Source organism: Rhinopithecus roxellana, chromosome 11, assembly GCF_007565055.1.
Source record: "Rhinopithecus roxellana isolate Shanxi Qingling chromosome 11, ASM756505v1, whole genome shotgun sequence".
NCBI lineage: Eukaryota > Metazoa > Chordata > Mammalia > Primates > Cercopithecidae > Rhinopithecus > Rhinopithecus roxellana.
The window spans coordinates 3,281,927-3,295,954 of NC_044559.1; the positions used below are offsets into that span (position 1 = coordinate 3,281,927).

Below are 14,028 nucleotides of genomic sequence, written 5' to 3' on the forward strand. Positions count from 1 at the left end.
AGGGTGCTGGGAGCCAATTTCACTCTCTATGAGATATGAAGAGGAAGGAGAGCAGTCCTCCTAGTTCTGCTGCAGAGAGCATACCCAGGACTGCTGGCAGGAGCTGCTGGAGGTAGATCCCAGCTTGATAAGAGAAAGTTCTTTCCAAGAATCACAGACATCCCCCTGGGTGGGACAACCTGAACTTTAGTGGGTTCCCCATCATAGGGAGGGTTTGAGCAAAGGTTGTATGGAGGCTTGTCAGGCAGTCTCCAGCTTGTAATGGGGCTGAGATCTAAAAAAAACGGTCTCTTTCGATGCTAGAATTTTGAGATTGTACAATTTTCTCTGTGTGTATATGCGTGCACATACACACACCTACATTCAATAGTGGCCCTACAGGCATGCATTTGTACAGGCAGGTATGTAGTTATACCTGTTTATCTGGGGGGAAAAAAGGGCACAGGCAAGAATAAGAAGACAAGGTTAAAATAGATGCCTGTCTCCACTGCAGGAAGGCACAAATACAACGGACAGAGTGAGTACTAAGGAAGAAAATAAAACAGGTCTTGCAGAGACAAAGGCCTTTGTGACCCTTCCTTAGTTGAGGAGGAATAACAACAATTAAGGTCAAACCAACAATCCCAATACAAACTCAAAGGGAAGCAACAGGTTTTAGGAGTTTACAGAGCTCAGGTGCAAGTGCAGGGTGCTGAGGCTTCCAATCCCTGGGACTGGGCTCAGGTGGCCTGAGGTGAGAACCCTGCGGGACTTGCAGTAGTCTCCAGGTATTACCTGGGCCTAAAGGGCCTCCTGCTTCCTCCCACCTGGCTCAGATTCTACTCCAGGGAGGGAGGGCAGATCCAGTGGGACCAACTGGACAACAGCGAGGGACACATCATTCAGATCCACATGGACACCCGGTCAGTGAACAGCTCTTACCACCATGATGTGCTCCAGGATGAAGAGGAGGATATGCCTGGGGTCTGCTGAGAACATCCCGCTGTACAGCTTCTCCACCAGCTTCTGGGTGAAGCAGGAGATGTTGGCAAGTGAAGGGGCAGCAGCAGTTTCTGCACTTGGCTGAGGCTCTTTGCCGTCTGTGGAGTGAGGGGACAGGTGGAGGTGAGAGTCTAAATGGACTTCTCTCCATGACAGTCTCCAAGCCCCTTCTGGTGACCAACTGCATCTTATTCACCTCTGTTTTTACCCCATGGCTCCAAAGATGGAGTCTTGTACTGAGGAGGTGCCCAACACACACACATTTAATCAAAGTGAACAGATCTTGAGTAATCTGGTCAGTGACATAAACCAAGTGGTGAGAAAGCAAGCAAGGGGAAGCATTTCTTCCTGTGGCTTTTTGGAGGAGGACGGGGAAGAATGTGCTGCCTGAGACAAATAAGCAGGCATCATGATGACCAGGGGCCCTGCTGCTACACTGGGCAGAGGATAAAGCCGTACTGTCAATATCTGTCTATGCTCACCAACACAGCAGGCACTGTGCTCAGCCATGTGTGTGATGATCTTAGCTAACCCCTAGCACAACCCTGTGAGTTCATCACAACTGTCGTCCTCACTCACAGATCCAGACACCTGACTAGAGTCGCATGACTGTCCAGTGGCAGAGCCAAGTCCAGAACTGGGGTTGCCAAAACCACAATTCACCACCCTACTACTCTCCTGCATTCCAGTCTCTCCATGAGAAAGATCATGAAGTCAGGGCTTCTGAGTGGGAGGCAAGGAGAAGTCTAGGGGAGAACTCATGTTCCTAGGGATTCCTGTGGCTTGGGAACCACAGAAAAGGCTTTTGTTTAGGCTTGTCGAAAAGGTACAGCTGTCCTGGAACCAAGTATTTTGAATGAAACTTCAATTTTAAGCTCTGAAGGGGCATGGCAGCGTCTTCATCCAGGTTCATTGTTTAAGAAACATCAACTGTGCTCCTATCCTGTACCCAGGCAGAATGCTGAGCACGGAAGGTCAAATTCCGGTATCTTGGCTTCCATTATGGGAAGAGGCTGCATTTCTACTGAGGGTATAGGAGAGCCAATTTTTGCTCAGAGGACAAGAGGGCTTTCTGTCTGTAAGTGGCACAGCATGACAAGGGTGTCATGGAAAGTAGCAAGAACCCCTCCACTGGGCCCCAAGGCAGGAGCCACCCCCAAGGCAGGAGCCAGGGAGTTATTGTTGATGCTGCCTGGAGGGACTGATGCCAGGTGGAGGCAGCACCCCACAGCTCGGGTCAGCTCCCGGCCAGCATGCTGGTTTCCCTCCGCTGTCAGCAGCCTCATGTCATGAATGGGGAGGACCAGTTGCCCCACTCACCTCTGAGCATCGCTGTGTCACCTCTACTTGTCATGTGGAATATTTCCATAGCAGAAAGCAGGACCTTGGACTGGAAGTCTCGCTTCTGTTGGCTAGTGGCATGGTCTGGAGAAGCCTGGAAGCACAGCCCGGGACTGAGACAACAACCACAGGGCCATCGTGTCCACCCAGTGCCCACCGCCTCCCTAGCCTGGCTGGGGCATTTAGGCCACATCTGCCACCAGTGTGGGCTGCTTACAATTGCCCCTTCTCTGGGGGACCACCCTCTGTGACCAGGCTGCCTCGTCCAGGAAGCAACGCCCATTTCCGAGGGTAAGGAGGCAAGTCGGGGGAGCCCATAGCCCATGGCCACCTGTCATGTGCTGCAGGTGGGGCCAGCCCTGGGAGGCAGAGAGCAACCCAGAACCCCCGTTGGGCCAGGCTCCAGCTGGGACCACCTCTGGGCTAGCTTCACCTCCTGCCCCTCTGTCTCTCTCCCCGCTTCTCCTGAGAACACCCCCTCCAACCCACTGGCCAATAACTCACTTACACAAAACTCCTACCTCTGGCTCTGCTTCTAGGGACCCTGCGCTCACTCCTCTATCACCTGTTGCTCTTTTGGGGCCCATGGTTCACAGATTCCCCTTCACTCGCTGTGGCCCCCAGGCCCTCTGTCTCCCTGGGTGCATCCTGCCCTTGCAGTGCCTGTATCCCAGCAGCCTCCACAGCACAGAGCCCAACGTCACCTTTTCGAACCCACCTCCAAGAGCACCTCCAGGGGCAGCCACTGCTTGGGGCTGGAGGCTCCAAGCAGAAGCTCCCTCAAGAGGAGCTGCGTGAACTCCCTTAGCTGCCTCCGGGTGGGATGTGTCTCTGTGGGAGCCTGGAAACCCTCCACTGTGCTGTCGCCTTCAGCTGCAGCCTCAGGACTGCTGGTGTTCCGGGTGGACTCAGTCCCAGCCCCCTCAAAGACAAGAGAACCCCAACATGAGTGGCCTGCCCTGCCTCAAGCTCTTTCCCACCAACCTGTGCCATGTGCATGGCAGGATTATTGTCATGCCCAGTGACATGTATGGAAATTGAGGCTCTGCAAAGGAAAGTGATTTGCCCAGGGACCAGCTGCTCATAAGGTGGCCTGCTGTAGTTTGAGAACATGAGATGCCAAGTGTTGTGCAAACAAGCTAAACCATAGAGTCAGAGAGGCCTGCAGAGTTCATGATGAACTCCGGAATGTGCCAGGAGCAAGCTGCTTCACATCTCCAAGCCACAGCTCCCCATAGGGTAAATAGAGACAATAAAAACCATCTGACACCGGATCTGGGAGAATGGCATGAGAGAACAATGAACGTGGCAAAGCCCAGCCCCTGGTAGACAGAGAGAGTCAGTGCCCATCTTGTGATGGGGAGCTCACCTCTACTTCCTGCCCAGTCTCTGCTGATGCCCACAGACAGGCTCCCCATGCAAGAACAGTGGAGAAGTGGGACTACAAAGAGTTCTTTCCTCTAATTCCTGAAGTGCTTTGGCATCCACTCTTTTGTTTTATATTTATAAAATGTTGTTGGGAGATCAATGAGACAGGGGTCATTACCCCAGATACGTCCAGGAGGACACAAAGATGCTGGAGGCCGAATGACACGCCCAAGGACACGCGGCCAGGGACTCCTGACTCCCAGCCTATGAACTTCTCCTGTGCATTCATCTGTTAGCACCTCCCTTTGCTCATTCATAAATTAATGCGGCCATTCTTAATTAAGCCATAAAATGAATTTAATGGCACCTAGGGAGGTAGTGACTGCATTAATTAGCTCCGTGCGGCCTTGATTGGAAAGATGCCATATAAATTCACAGCAAATCCAAGCCTTTGGCCGCCAGCCTTCTGCATGAAGAGGGTCTGGTATGTTTTCTATACAACAAAAGCCTTGGCAGAGCTGACTTGGAGCTGCAAAAGGCAAAGATGGCTGGGAGGTGCACCTTGGAATTAGAGCCAGAAGCCCCAAGGCAAAAGCCTGACCTCACCTGTGGTCAGCTGGGGATGTGACTCTGGGCCAGACCCTCCCCTGGGCAGGAACTGCTGACCATGGGGAGCAGGAGCCCTGGGTCAGAGTGTGCACCTGGGCTGCTGGTGGGGGCACTCAGCTGGAACCCCAACTCAGCAGATGGCAAGCCTGACCCTTGGGCATGGGGGCTGAGCTGGGTATCTGCGTAGAGAATGTTAGGCCTCTGGACCCCTGCAGAAAACCCGCCCAGGGAAGTGTCAAGGGGCAGCCTGTAGGCTTGCCCTTGCTCCCTCCCTGGCCAGGCTGCCTGCACCTCTGGCTGCGGGTCCTATCCCGCCTCTCCCCTACAACCAGCGCTGCATTCCTTCACTACTGTTTGCTTTGTTTTTTATCTTACTTTTTAGTAAGTTACTTGATATGAACTCATAAAACTATTTCAAATTTATGTTATCTTTTTTTTTTTTTTTTTTTTGAGGCGGAGTCTCGCTCTGTCACCCGGACTGGAGTGCAGTGGCCAGATCTCAGCTCACTGCAAGCTCCGCCTCCCGGGTTTACGCCATTCTCCTGCCTCAGCCTCCCGAGTAGCTGGGACTACAGGCGCCCGCCACCTCGCCCGGCTAGTTTTTGTATTTTTAGTAGAGACGGGGTTTCACCGTGTTAGCCAGGATGGTCTCGATCTCCTGACCTCGTGATCCGCCCATCTCGGCCTCCCAAAGTGCTGGGATTACAGGCTTGAGCCACCGCGCCTGGCCTATGTTATCTTTTTATGAAACTTCTGGTCTTTATATTTAGTCTTTTTATTAAAACCAATTACTTTTAAAGTTTATTTGTTTTTATTTTAATTTGACTGTAATTTAATTTTATTTTATTTTATTTTATTTTATTTTAAACTGTAGTGAAAAGGATAAGGCTTTAGGGTAAGAGTGAGATTTAAACCCTGGCTCTGTCACTTGTTAATCACATGAAGTTCAGTACATTTCACTCTTGCAATCAATCTGGGAGATGGGTTTTGTGACCCTCAGTAAGCCTGGAGGAAACTGGTGAGCACCTCTTTGCCTCTCTGAATCTCAGCTTCCCCTCTCAGACACCACCTTCATCAGGTGGCAGTTCAGGTTCTCTAAAGCACCGGTTTCAGGAGATGGAGGCTGTCGCCATGGGTATCCTTCTGGAAAAGGTTAGCTAGGAGAGCATGTTGCTCATTTGGGCATTTAGCAAATGTTTATGGAGCAACCACTCCAGGCCCAGCATTGCACTTGGCATGGATTATAAACCCCCCTATGTAGCATTGTTCACCTTTCAAATATGCTCCTTTAGCTACAGTTGGCAACTTGCAGGAAGACACAGTTAGCTTGCTTGCCCTCACTGGGTCTCCACTTCCTAATCCACCAGACTGGAGGTGGTTGTGTGGATTACTGCCCTTCCTTCTTCCATACCTGACCTTCTTCTTTAGTCTTCACCTGCTTCTCGCCTCTCAGCTCCCAGGAGCTCTTAGCTTACCTGAGTCCCACATGGCCCTGACCCAGCCAACCCTTGACCTGCTGGGCCTAGCTGGAGGCCTCAAACTCACACGTCTTCCCATAGCCCCTTCTCTAACCACCAGAGCATAAGACTCAAGACTTCATCCTTAAATCAGGCTCTGCCCTCCCCTTGACTTGCCTGGCTCTAAGTTGGGCCTCTGCAAACCCACTGCCTAGAAGGGCACACAAGTCATGGCCCAGGGGACTGCAAGTGGGACGAGGGTCCCAAGAGCAAAAGTTCTTGCAGGATGCCCTCCCAGGACTGCCCTCTCCACTATGGTGCACAGTAGCAGGCTTCCTGGAATGGGAGTCACTGTCTCCCCTTGTCAGTGCCTGTGTATGCCACAGAGAATGGACTTTATCTGCCATTAGACTTCTTGTTACTGAGATTCTTAACAGCTCAAATAAAGTATTGAATCTCAGAGCTGAAAATGACCTCGAGGTGTATCTCACCCAAAAAAGGAAGATTACCCAAGCTGCTTATTCAACGTTCCCCTCAAGTTGCCTTAAAATGTATTTTAATTTTAGGGGGGTAGGGAGGGATTTTGCCCTTTGCCCTTGAAGGATGATGACGCTTACACCTGCTCTCTCTGGGTAGGGCAGCAACATGTCCTACCTTTTGGGCTCCCAGGGGGAAGGTGGCTATGGCCAAGGTCTGGAGGAACTCCGGGGCTCGCCACGCCGGGTCCTGGGGGTAGGTGCGGTGCACGAGGCTGAGGAACTGCAGCACGCTGGTTGGGAACGTCTGTGCCCAGGCGCCATCCTCAGAACCTGCCAGGGGCTGAGGCACACTTGGTGAGAGGTGGTGCAGGGCAGCATGATGGGGGCTGCCTCCCCAACCAGAGGAGCTGAGGTCTAGGGAGAAGACTCCTTCCTGAGACTTTCAACAAGATACATTAAAACTTCAGATCAGCACTAGACACTAACATCAATTGAGGAAGGGTTTAATATGTGCAGGTGTTGTAAGGGCTTCATACATATGCCTCTTCTCAGCCCGCAACAACCCTCTGAAGTAGGTTCTATGTTTACCTCTAGCCTTTTTCTCTTATCTTTTAAGTCCCTGCGTTTTATTTTTGATACTTGTCTACTGTATTGGGTAGATGATGCTTTCCTGACACAGATCTTGATTGTATCAAATTCACTAAGTAACTTTGTTATTGTTGTATATACATACATGTTAGATCCTAGAAGGCTGAGTCTTGTTTTTCACCAAGTCTAAAATTCACATCTTTAATACAGAAATTTAACCTTTTTATGTTTGCTGTTAAGATGTACGTGTTTGGTCTTATATCTTTACTTCTCTCAGCATATTACATATTTTCTTTGTTTTAAATGCTTGCATGTGATTCCTTTTGTTTGCTTTATTTTGAATAACATTACTTGATTAAATAGGTAACAGATTCCTTATGCTTCATACAGAAAATATACATCTTTTCAGACACTCCTAAATTAATTGCTCATTAGGCCTACAATAAAATCATGAATAAAATTCTCAAAGATGAAAAATATACAGATCACATGATCTCAGCAGGGCAAAAACATAACTAGAAATAGAGAACAAAAGTTTACAACCCAAAAATCTCCACCACATGGACATTAACAAATGTGAATCAAAGAGCTCTTTAAAATTGCAATCACTGAAATTCCAGAACATAACAAAAATGAAGATGCCAAAATCAAAATCTTAGAAATTGACAGAAATAAAATCAGGAGACTGATAAATGTACCCAAGAGCTGGTTATTTATTTAAGTCCACAAGCCTTCAACTCCTAAGTCACAAGAGAGGCCGAGAAGGAGAGAGCAGGACACAAACTGAGAATACGAAGGGAGAAAGAATCACAGAGAAAATGACACGAGTTAAAGGAGACCATTTGTGCAAATTAAATGAATGGGAAATTATTTTAAAATATCAATTAACTAAACTAGGTCAAGAAGACATTTAAAAGCCTAAACAAGCCAATAATAATGGGACAAATTTAGGTCCAGGCAATTTCATAGGAACAATTAAAATAATACAAAAATCATGGATTTAACATCTCGCTGAATACAAAGAAAGAAGTTTTTTCATATAATATTAGCATAATACTGATGTCAAAACCTGAAAAATATATAACAAAAAGTAAACTGCAGGCTAATATCATTTATAAGGATGCATGAAATCATAAAGAAAATACAAACAGAGGCTGGGCATGGTGGTTCACGCCTGTAATCCCAGCACTTTGGGAGGCTGAGGTGGGTGGATCACGAGGTTAGGAGTTCGAGACCAGCCTGACCAACAGGGTGAAACCTCATCTCTACTAAAAATACAAAAATTAGCCAGGCATGGTGGTGGTGTGCGCCTGTAATCCCAGCTACTCAGGAGGCTGACGCAGGAGAATCGTTTGAACCCAGGAGGCAGAGGTTGCAGTGAGCCAAGATAGTGCCACTGCACTCCAGTCAGAGCGACAGAGCGAGACTCCGTCAAAAAAAAAAAAAAAAAAAAAAAAAAAGGAAAGAAAGAAAATATAAACAGAATAAAGACAGAGTGACTAAATGAGGTCTTCGCAAGAATGCAAAGAAATCTTTTGATGTAATTCATAGGAAACTGGCTACAAGAAAAAAAAGCATAGGATGATCGAACTGTATACTAAAAGAGTATCTAATAATAGCAATAAAAACACTTCTGAGCCTGGCCAAAATGATGAAATCCCGTCTCTACAAAAATAGAAAAATTAGCTGGGCATGGCGGTGCACGCCTGTGGTGTCAGCTACTTGGGTGGCTGAAGTGGGAGGATCATTCGAGCCTGAGAAGCGGAGGCTACAGTAAGCTGGAATCACACCACTGCACTCCAGCCTAGGCAACAGAGCAACACCCTGTCTCAGAAAAGAAAAAGAAAACTTGTTTCAAAAAGGGCAAAAAGTGGGATCTCTACTTTCTCAGCATAATCCCACACACCCAGAAAAACTGGCAAAAGATATAATCAGGCAATTGACAGCAAAATAGAGAGAGAGGAAAATAAATAAAGATAACTAATAAACATATGAAAAATGGTTTCAACCTCACTAATAATAAATGCAAAAGAACTCAACTATGAAGCTATCATCAGTTTGGCCATGATGTTGAGGCTGTGAGGATGGGGCTGAGCCCTTCTGTACAAGATGAATTAGATATTCACTGGTGGGATGTGTGTGCATAATGACTAATTCAATCTTTCTGAGAAGCACATCCAAAAGAAAATGCATGAAGGCACATTTTGACCTGCTATACCACATCCCAGAATACACACTAAGGAGGTCATCAAGATAGAAAGATATTTGTTTAAGCAAGTTCATTACAGACAACACTCTGTAAAACAACATAAATTTATATTACAAATACAAATGATCTCCATGTTTTTTTAATTTTATTTGCATGAGAAGAGATCCACAAATACTGAGGAAAAAAGCAAAAGGGTTGCATGTGGTCTCATCCTCTGTGAGGATATGGTTGAATCTTGGAGAAGCGTCTGGAAAGATTCCACCACATTCACAGTGCTCATTTTTGGGTGGATGTATGTCAGGTGGGTGTTGTTTACTTTCTGTTTTTCCCTTTTGTTTAAATGTTAAAGGTAATCATGTATCATTTTACAAAAGCAGTAAGTTTCCCCATACAATTCAGCCTCCAATTGCCTTTGGTGCCTACAGGATGAGGTCAGAATTTTTCAGCCTCTTCTGGAAACCCTTCCTGACCTGACTCACCATTAATTATTCCTGTTCACAAGTCACATGGCCTCTACCCCATGTCTACAATAACTCTTCTGCTCACCACCCACCTCTACTGGACCTTGAAGGCTCAAATTAAAGGCTTCTCACTCCAGAAGCCTCTCCATGCCCTGCCTGCAGCTGGCGGCCATCTGCCTTCTCTAAGTCAGGTCCCTTCCCCAGGTCACTCATGAGCAAGGAGATGGACTCACTGAGAGGAGAGGCCCTCCTCCTCCTAAGAAATGGTCCCTTTGACTGAAAGCAACAAATCTCCCAGTGAAGAAACCCAATGCTTAAACAAATGATAAACAGGTATCACCTGCAAGAGCACCTGAAGCTCAGAGACCTATAGGCTGGGTTTCCAGTTGTGCCCGAGTCACCTCTAGGAACCTACCTCATCTCTTCTACAGGATCTAGCTAATTACTGGCATTAGTGGGAAGATGCTAGGAGAAAAGTCAAGGTGACCCTTCCAAACTGGCCTTCCCATCAGAACCTCCTTGGGGCAGCATGTGGGGAATGGATCTCACCTGGCTCATGGTGGCTTTCAGCATTTCCAGGAGCAGCAAGGCACCTTCTGTGCACAGCCCAGCCTGGAGGACTTCTTCCTGGTGGTGCCTCTGCAGGAGCCACTGAAGCATGGCATCAAGGCTGTCCTGGAAGAGGAGGCAGGGGCTGTAAGCAGACCTACTGCTACTCACCAAAAGAACCAGCTTTGCAGCCAGTTCACATGTTTCCAGGGGGGTACCCAGTGGGAAAAGCAACAGAGCATGGTAGCAGCCTAGGTGGTTGATCCATAGGAATAATTTCACCCCACTAGATGGTGCATAAGGGAAAAAGCACCTCTAAGAAGGTGCTGAAGACCCCCTAGAGAGTGGCATCTAGTTCAGTTATTTTGGTCTGACATCATAAGTCAATATGTTAATCAACTTTAATTCACTTTTATAAATTAGATTATATAAGATGTACAAAGAATTCAAAGGTTTCAGGGGAAACTTCGGCATGTAGAGGTTTAGAGAGATTCTAAACCCAGGGTTTAGAATCAGGATGGCCTGACTCGGACTTTTTAATAGCTGAGCTCAGGCAAGCTATTGAGCTTCTTGGCAGTTCAGTTTCCTTCTCTGTGAAATGAGAATTACATTATCTACCCCATGGGATTGTTTAAATAGCAAGCAAAATAAAATATGTAAAACATCTATCACAGGTTCCAACACTTAGCAGACATCTGTTTCCTGAGATATGCTAGGGAAATAAAAACTCAGGGTCTCAATGACCTTAGTAAAGCATATTAAAAACTTTATTTTGAAGTGTAATCTACAATGCCATTAGCATATGTCAAGATTTAGATTTGTCAACTATAAAGATATTCAAAAGGGGTAGATTTTTTAACCTGCTGTTTGCAAAGCCACGCCCCTCCCGTATTTCAATTCAGTTCAGTTTAACTCAACTCGATTAAGACCAAGAAACAGTTTCCAAGTTGGCTATTTGTCAGGTTCCAGGAAGTTAAGTGAAAGGTGGGCCCATTCTTCAGGGGCTCAGTTTCTAAGAAGGCAGGCACACATTTGTGTTGGTGCCATCCATATGGGGTAAACTACACTGAGGCACAAAGGAGGAAATGGTCTCCTCTCTCTGGGGGTCTAAGTAGGAAGTAGCATCCAAGCTGAGTGCTAAGGGAGGACGCTCCCCCCAGGTAGACGATGGTGGGAAAGAGGAGTGAGTAAGGGCAGCAGTGCGGGTGAGCGCAGAGCAGCTGGTCTTACTGGAGATGATTTAGGAGAGTCACAGCTGAGGGCAGGTGAATTGCAGCTGGGTTGGAAAGATACATCAGGCAGAGATGAGGGAGCTTGGTGCCAGCTATGAAGTCTGACCCTGATGCTGCAGGTGTGAAAGTCACCTGAATTTAGTGCAAGGGAGAAGGTGCATACAGTGAGTACAGAGTCCTCTTTGGAGAAATGTAGCCAAGGAAGGATAGGAAAGTGACCAATAGGCAGCAGTTGGTCAGGAGTGTTATCAAGGGGCAGCCTCTGGTTTTAGGTGGGATGCAGCTGAACATAATTATGGCTTATGAGGAATGGGTTGATAGAAAAGGAAAAACTGAAAATACAAAAGGAAGAAAGGGGGCCAGGTGCAGTGGCTCACACCTGTAATCCCAGCTCTTGGGAGGCCAAGGTGGGTGGATCACCTGAGGTCAGGAGTTTGAGACCAGCCTGGCCAACTTGGCAAAACTGCATCTCTACTAAAAACACAAAAATTTACCAGGCAAGGTGGTGGGCGCCTGTAATCCCAGCTACTTGGGAGGGTGAGGCAAGAGAATCACTTGACTCCAGAAGGCAGAGTTTGCAGTGAACCAAGATCACACCACTGCACTTTCCCAGGGTGACACAGTGAGACTCTGTCTCAAAAAAAAAAAAAAAAAAAAGAAAAGAAAAGAAAAAAAAGGAAGGAAGGAAGGAAGGAAGGAAGGAAGGAAGGATAACTATGGGGTGAGGTCACCCAAGGAAGAAGCTGAAGGAATCCATGACCAGCCTTGAAAAGTCTCCCTGTCCTAGCAACAGGGGCAAGAAGGTGATGACCTAAGCGGGTGGTTGAGGATGAGGGGCTGGGGTGCTGGGGCAGGGCCACCCCAGCATCATGTCATTCCCCTAGCTGTGCCCAAAAGGAAGGTTTTAAAATAGAACTGATCCAAATCAGAGACTTGCTAGGAGGAAGGATGGGAGCAGAGGCCGAGGAAGTCAAGGGCCTGGAAGGAGAGCATTTGAAGGGCTGTCCAAGGGTATGGGCTACTAGGGAGGGAAGCAGGCCAGCACCCCATCTGAGCTGGAAGAAGCAGAGGGAGGTAAGTGCAGAGGGTCTTGGCGACCGGCCTTAGTCATGTGGAATCAGAAAACCAAGTGTGTCACTCCGTGGGTGCTCTGAACACCTACTTTGGGCCCGTCCGTCAGCTCTGTGAGTGGTGTCTGCAAGAAGAAGGTGGACACGATGAGGTAGACCTCTGGAATGTGGACGTGGTGGGCCAGAAAGTCATTCAGGACACGGAACCCAGGAAGCAGGCACGGGCTCTGCTCAGGCAGTGGCGAGTGGCTCTTCAGGTTGTCTATTAATCAGGCAAAGGGGGCACAAAAGTCAGCTGAGAACAGCTGCTGGTCAAGGTGGGGCCTGGACACACAAGGGAACACCTGGCCACCCACCCATCCCATAGAAATGATGGATGATAAAATATATTCACACACAGATGTGAGCAAGAAAGCGTTCAACAGTAATTCCCTTCCCTGTTCCTGACATGCTCATTCACTCACTCAAAAACATACTTGCTGCCCACCATGCAGGAGGCAACAGGGCAGCTTTGAATTAGGCAACAAGGGTGTAGGGTTTCAACCAAATATACAGAATTCCAGGCACTCATGAAGCTTGCATTGTAGTGACAGGGACAGACATTAAGCAATTAAATACTCAAATACTTATGAATTTTGTTAAGCACTATAGAGAAAAATAATAAGGGCAGAGATCATGTAACAGAGGTGCCCAATTCAGGGAGACCCCTCATCTCCCGGAGGAAGTGGCATTTGAACTGAGATCTGAGGATGAATCCACATCAAAAGAAGAGGCATCCCCTCAGGAAGAGGAAGTAAAGTATACAGTGCCCAGGAGAACAGGGCTAAGCAGGTGGGAGGAATGAAGGCAGCCTCCAGTGTCTGTGCAGTGAGGCTGTGGTGGATCCTGCAAAGGATGTCAGTGGGACTGGGCTCATTTGGATGTAGGCCTTGGAGTCAGGGCTCAAGGTGATCCTGCTGCACAGAGCTGTGATGGTCTCAAATAAGAAGGGGCCTGGCTTGGTCCTCATACACATCCCAGGACTAGGTGGTGCCCCACTTCCTGGCGACAGCCACGTGCTCACCCATTACAATGTCCACGCCCTCAGTGCTGTGTTCTACCCAGGATCCTGCACACAGGCCATCTCTAAACCGTGTGCGGAGGGAGGGGCTTGCCAGAAAGTGCAGCAGCAGCTTCAATGCCAGCACAGTGGTGCTGGCATGCAGGTGGCCCTGCAGAAGCAGCAGGAACCAGTCGGGCCCCAGTTTCAGAAACATCTCTTCCTTTGACCTGGGGGATTAATAAATGCAATCAATGATCTCTCAGTCCATGAGCGAGTGACATGTCCAGAAAATATGAAATGTCCAGCCTTCCAAGTCACCAAGGAGAGGCAAGTTAAGGTTAACATCACATATTATTTAATGCATTTAAAAAGAATGGTAAAATGAAATGCTGGCAAGATTGTTGTGCAAGTGAAGCATTTGTCTATTAATGGTTGCAGTGTAAGTTGGCCACAGCATTTTGAAGCAATTGGAAACTGTATTAATATATGCAAAAATGTGCATGCCCCTTAATAGCCCTACATAACTACTATTCATACTTACACAGTAGATGACTAGCCACCCATCTAATTTAATTACCATCAATGTAGTCACATAAAACACATAATGAATATTCATCTCCCTTTTTAGACACACTGGTCAAA

General features: G+C 47.5%; 1 protein-coding gene across 4 annotated transcripts in view; it reads right to left on the reverse strand.

Annotated features, from left to right (window-relative positions):
• WDFY4 (WDFY family member 4) overlaps positions 1–14,028 on the reverse strand; it is a 300,326-nt gene that overhangs the window by 160,876 nt on the left and 125,422 nt on the right. For all 4 annotated transcript variants that reach the window (XM_030940063.1, XM_030940062.1, XM_010382862.2 and 1 more), the window contains 7 exons: positions 13,408–13,613; positions 12,437–12,606; positions 10,043–10,168; positions 6,411–6,575; positions 3,041–3,244; positions 2,302–2,416; positions 922–1,079 (listed from right to left, as the gene is read on the reverse strand). In XM_030940063.1, the coding sequence (XP_030795923.1) occupies positions 922–1,079; positions 2,302–2,416; positions 3,041–3,244; positions 6,411–6,575; positions 10,043–10,168; positions 12,437–12,606; positions 13,408–13,613 (1,144 nt within the window). The remainder of the gene's footprint in view (positions 1–921; positions 1,080–2,301; positions 2,417–3,040; positions 3,245–6,410; positions 6,576–10,042; positions 10,169–12,436; positions 12,607–13,407; positions 13,614–14,028) is intronic.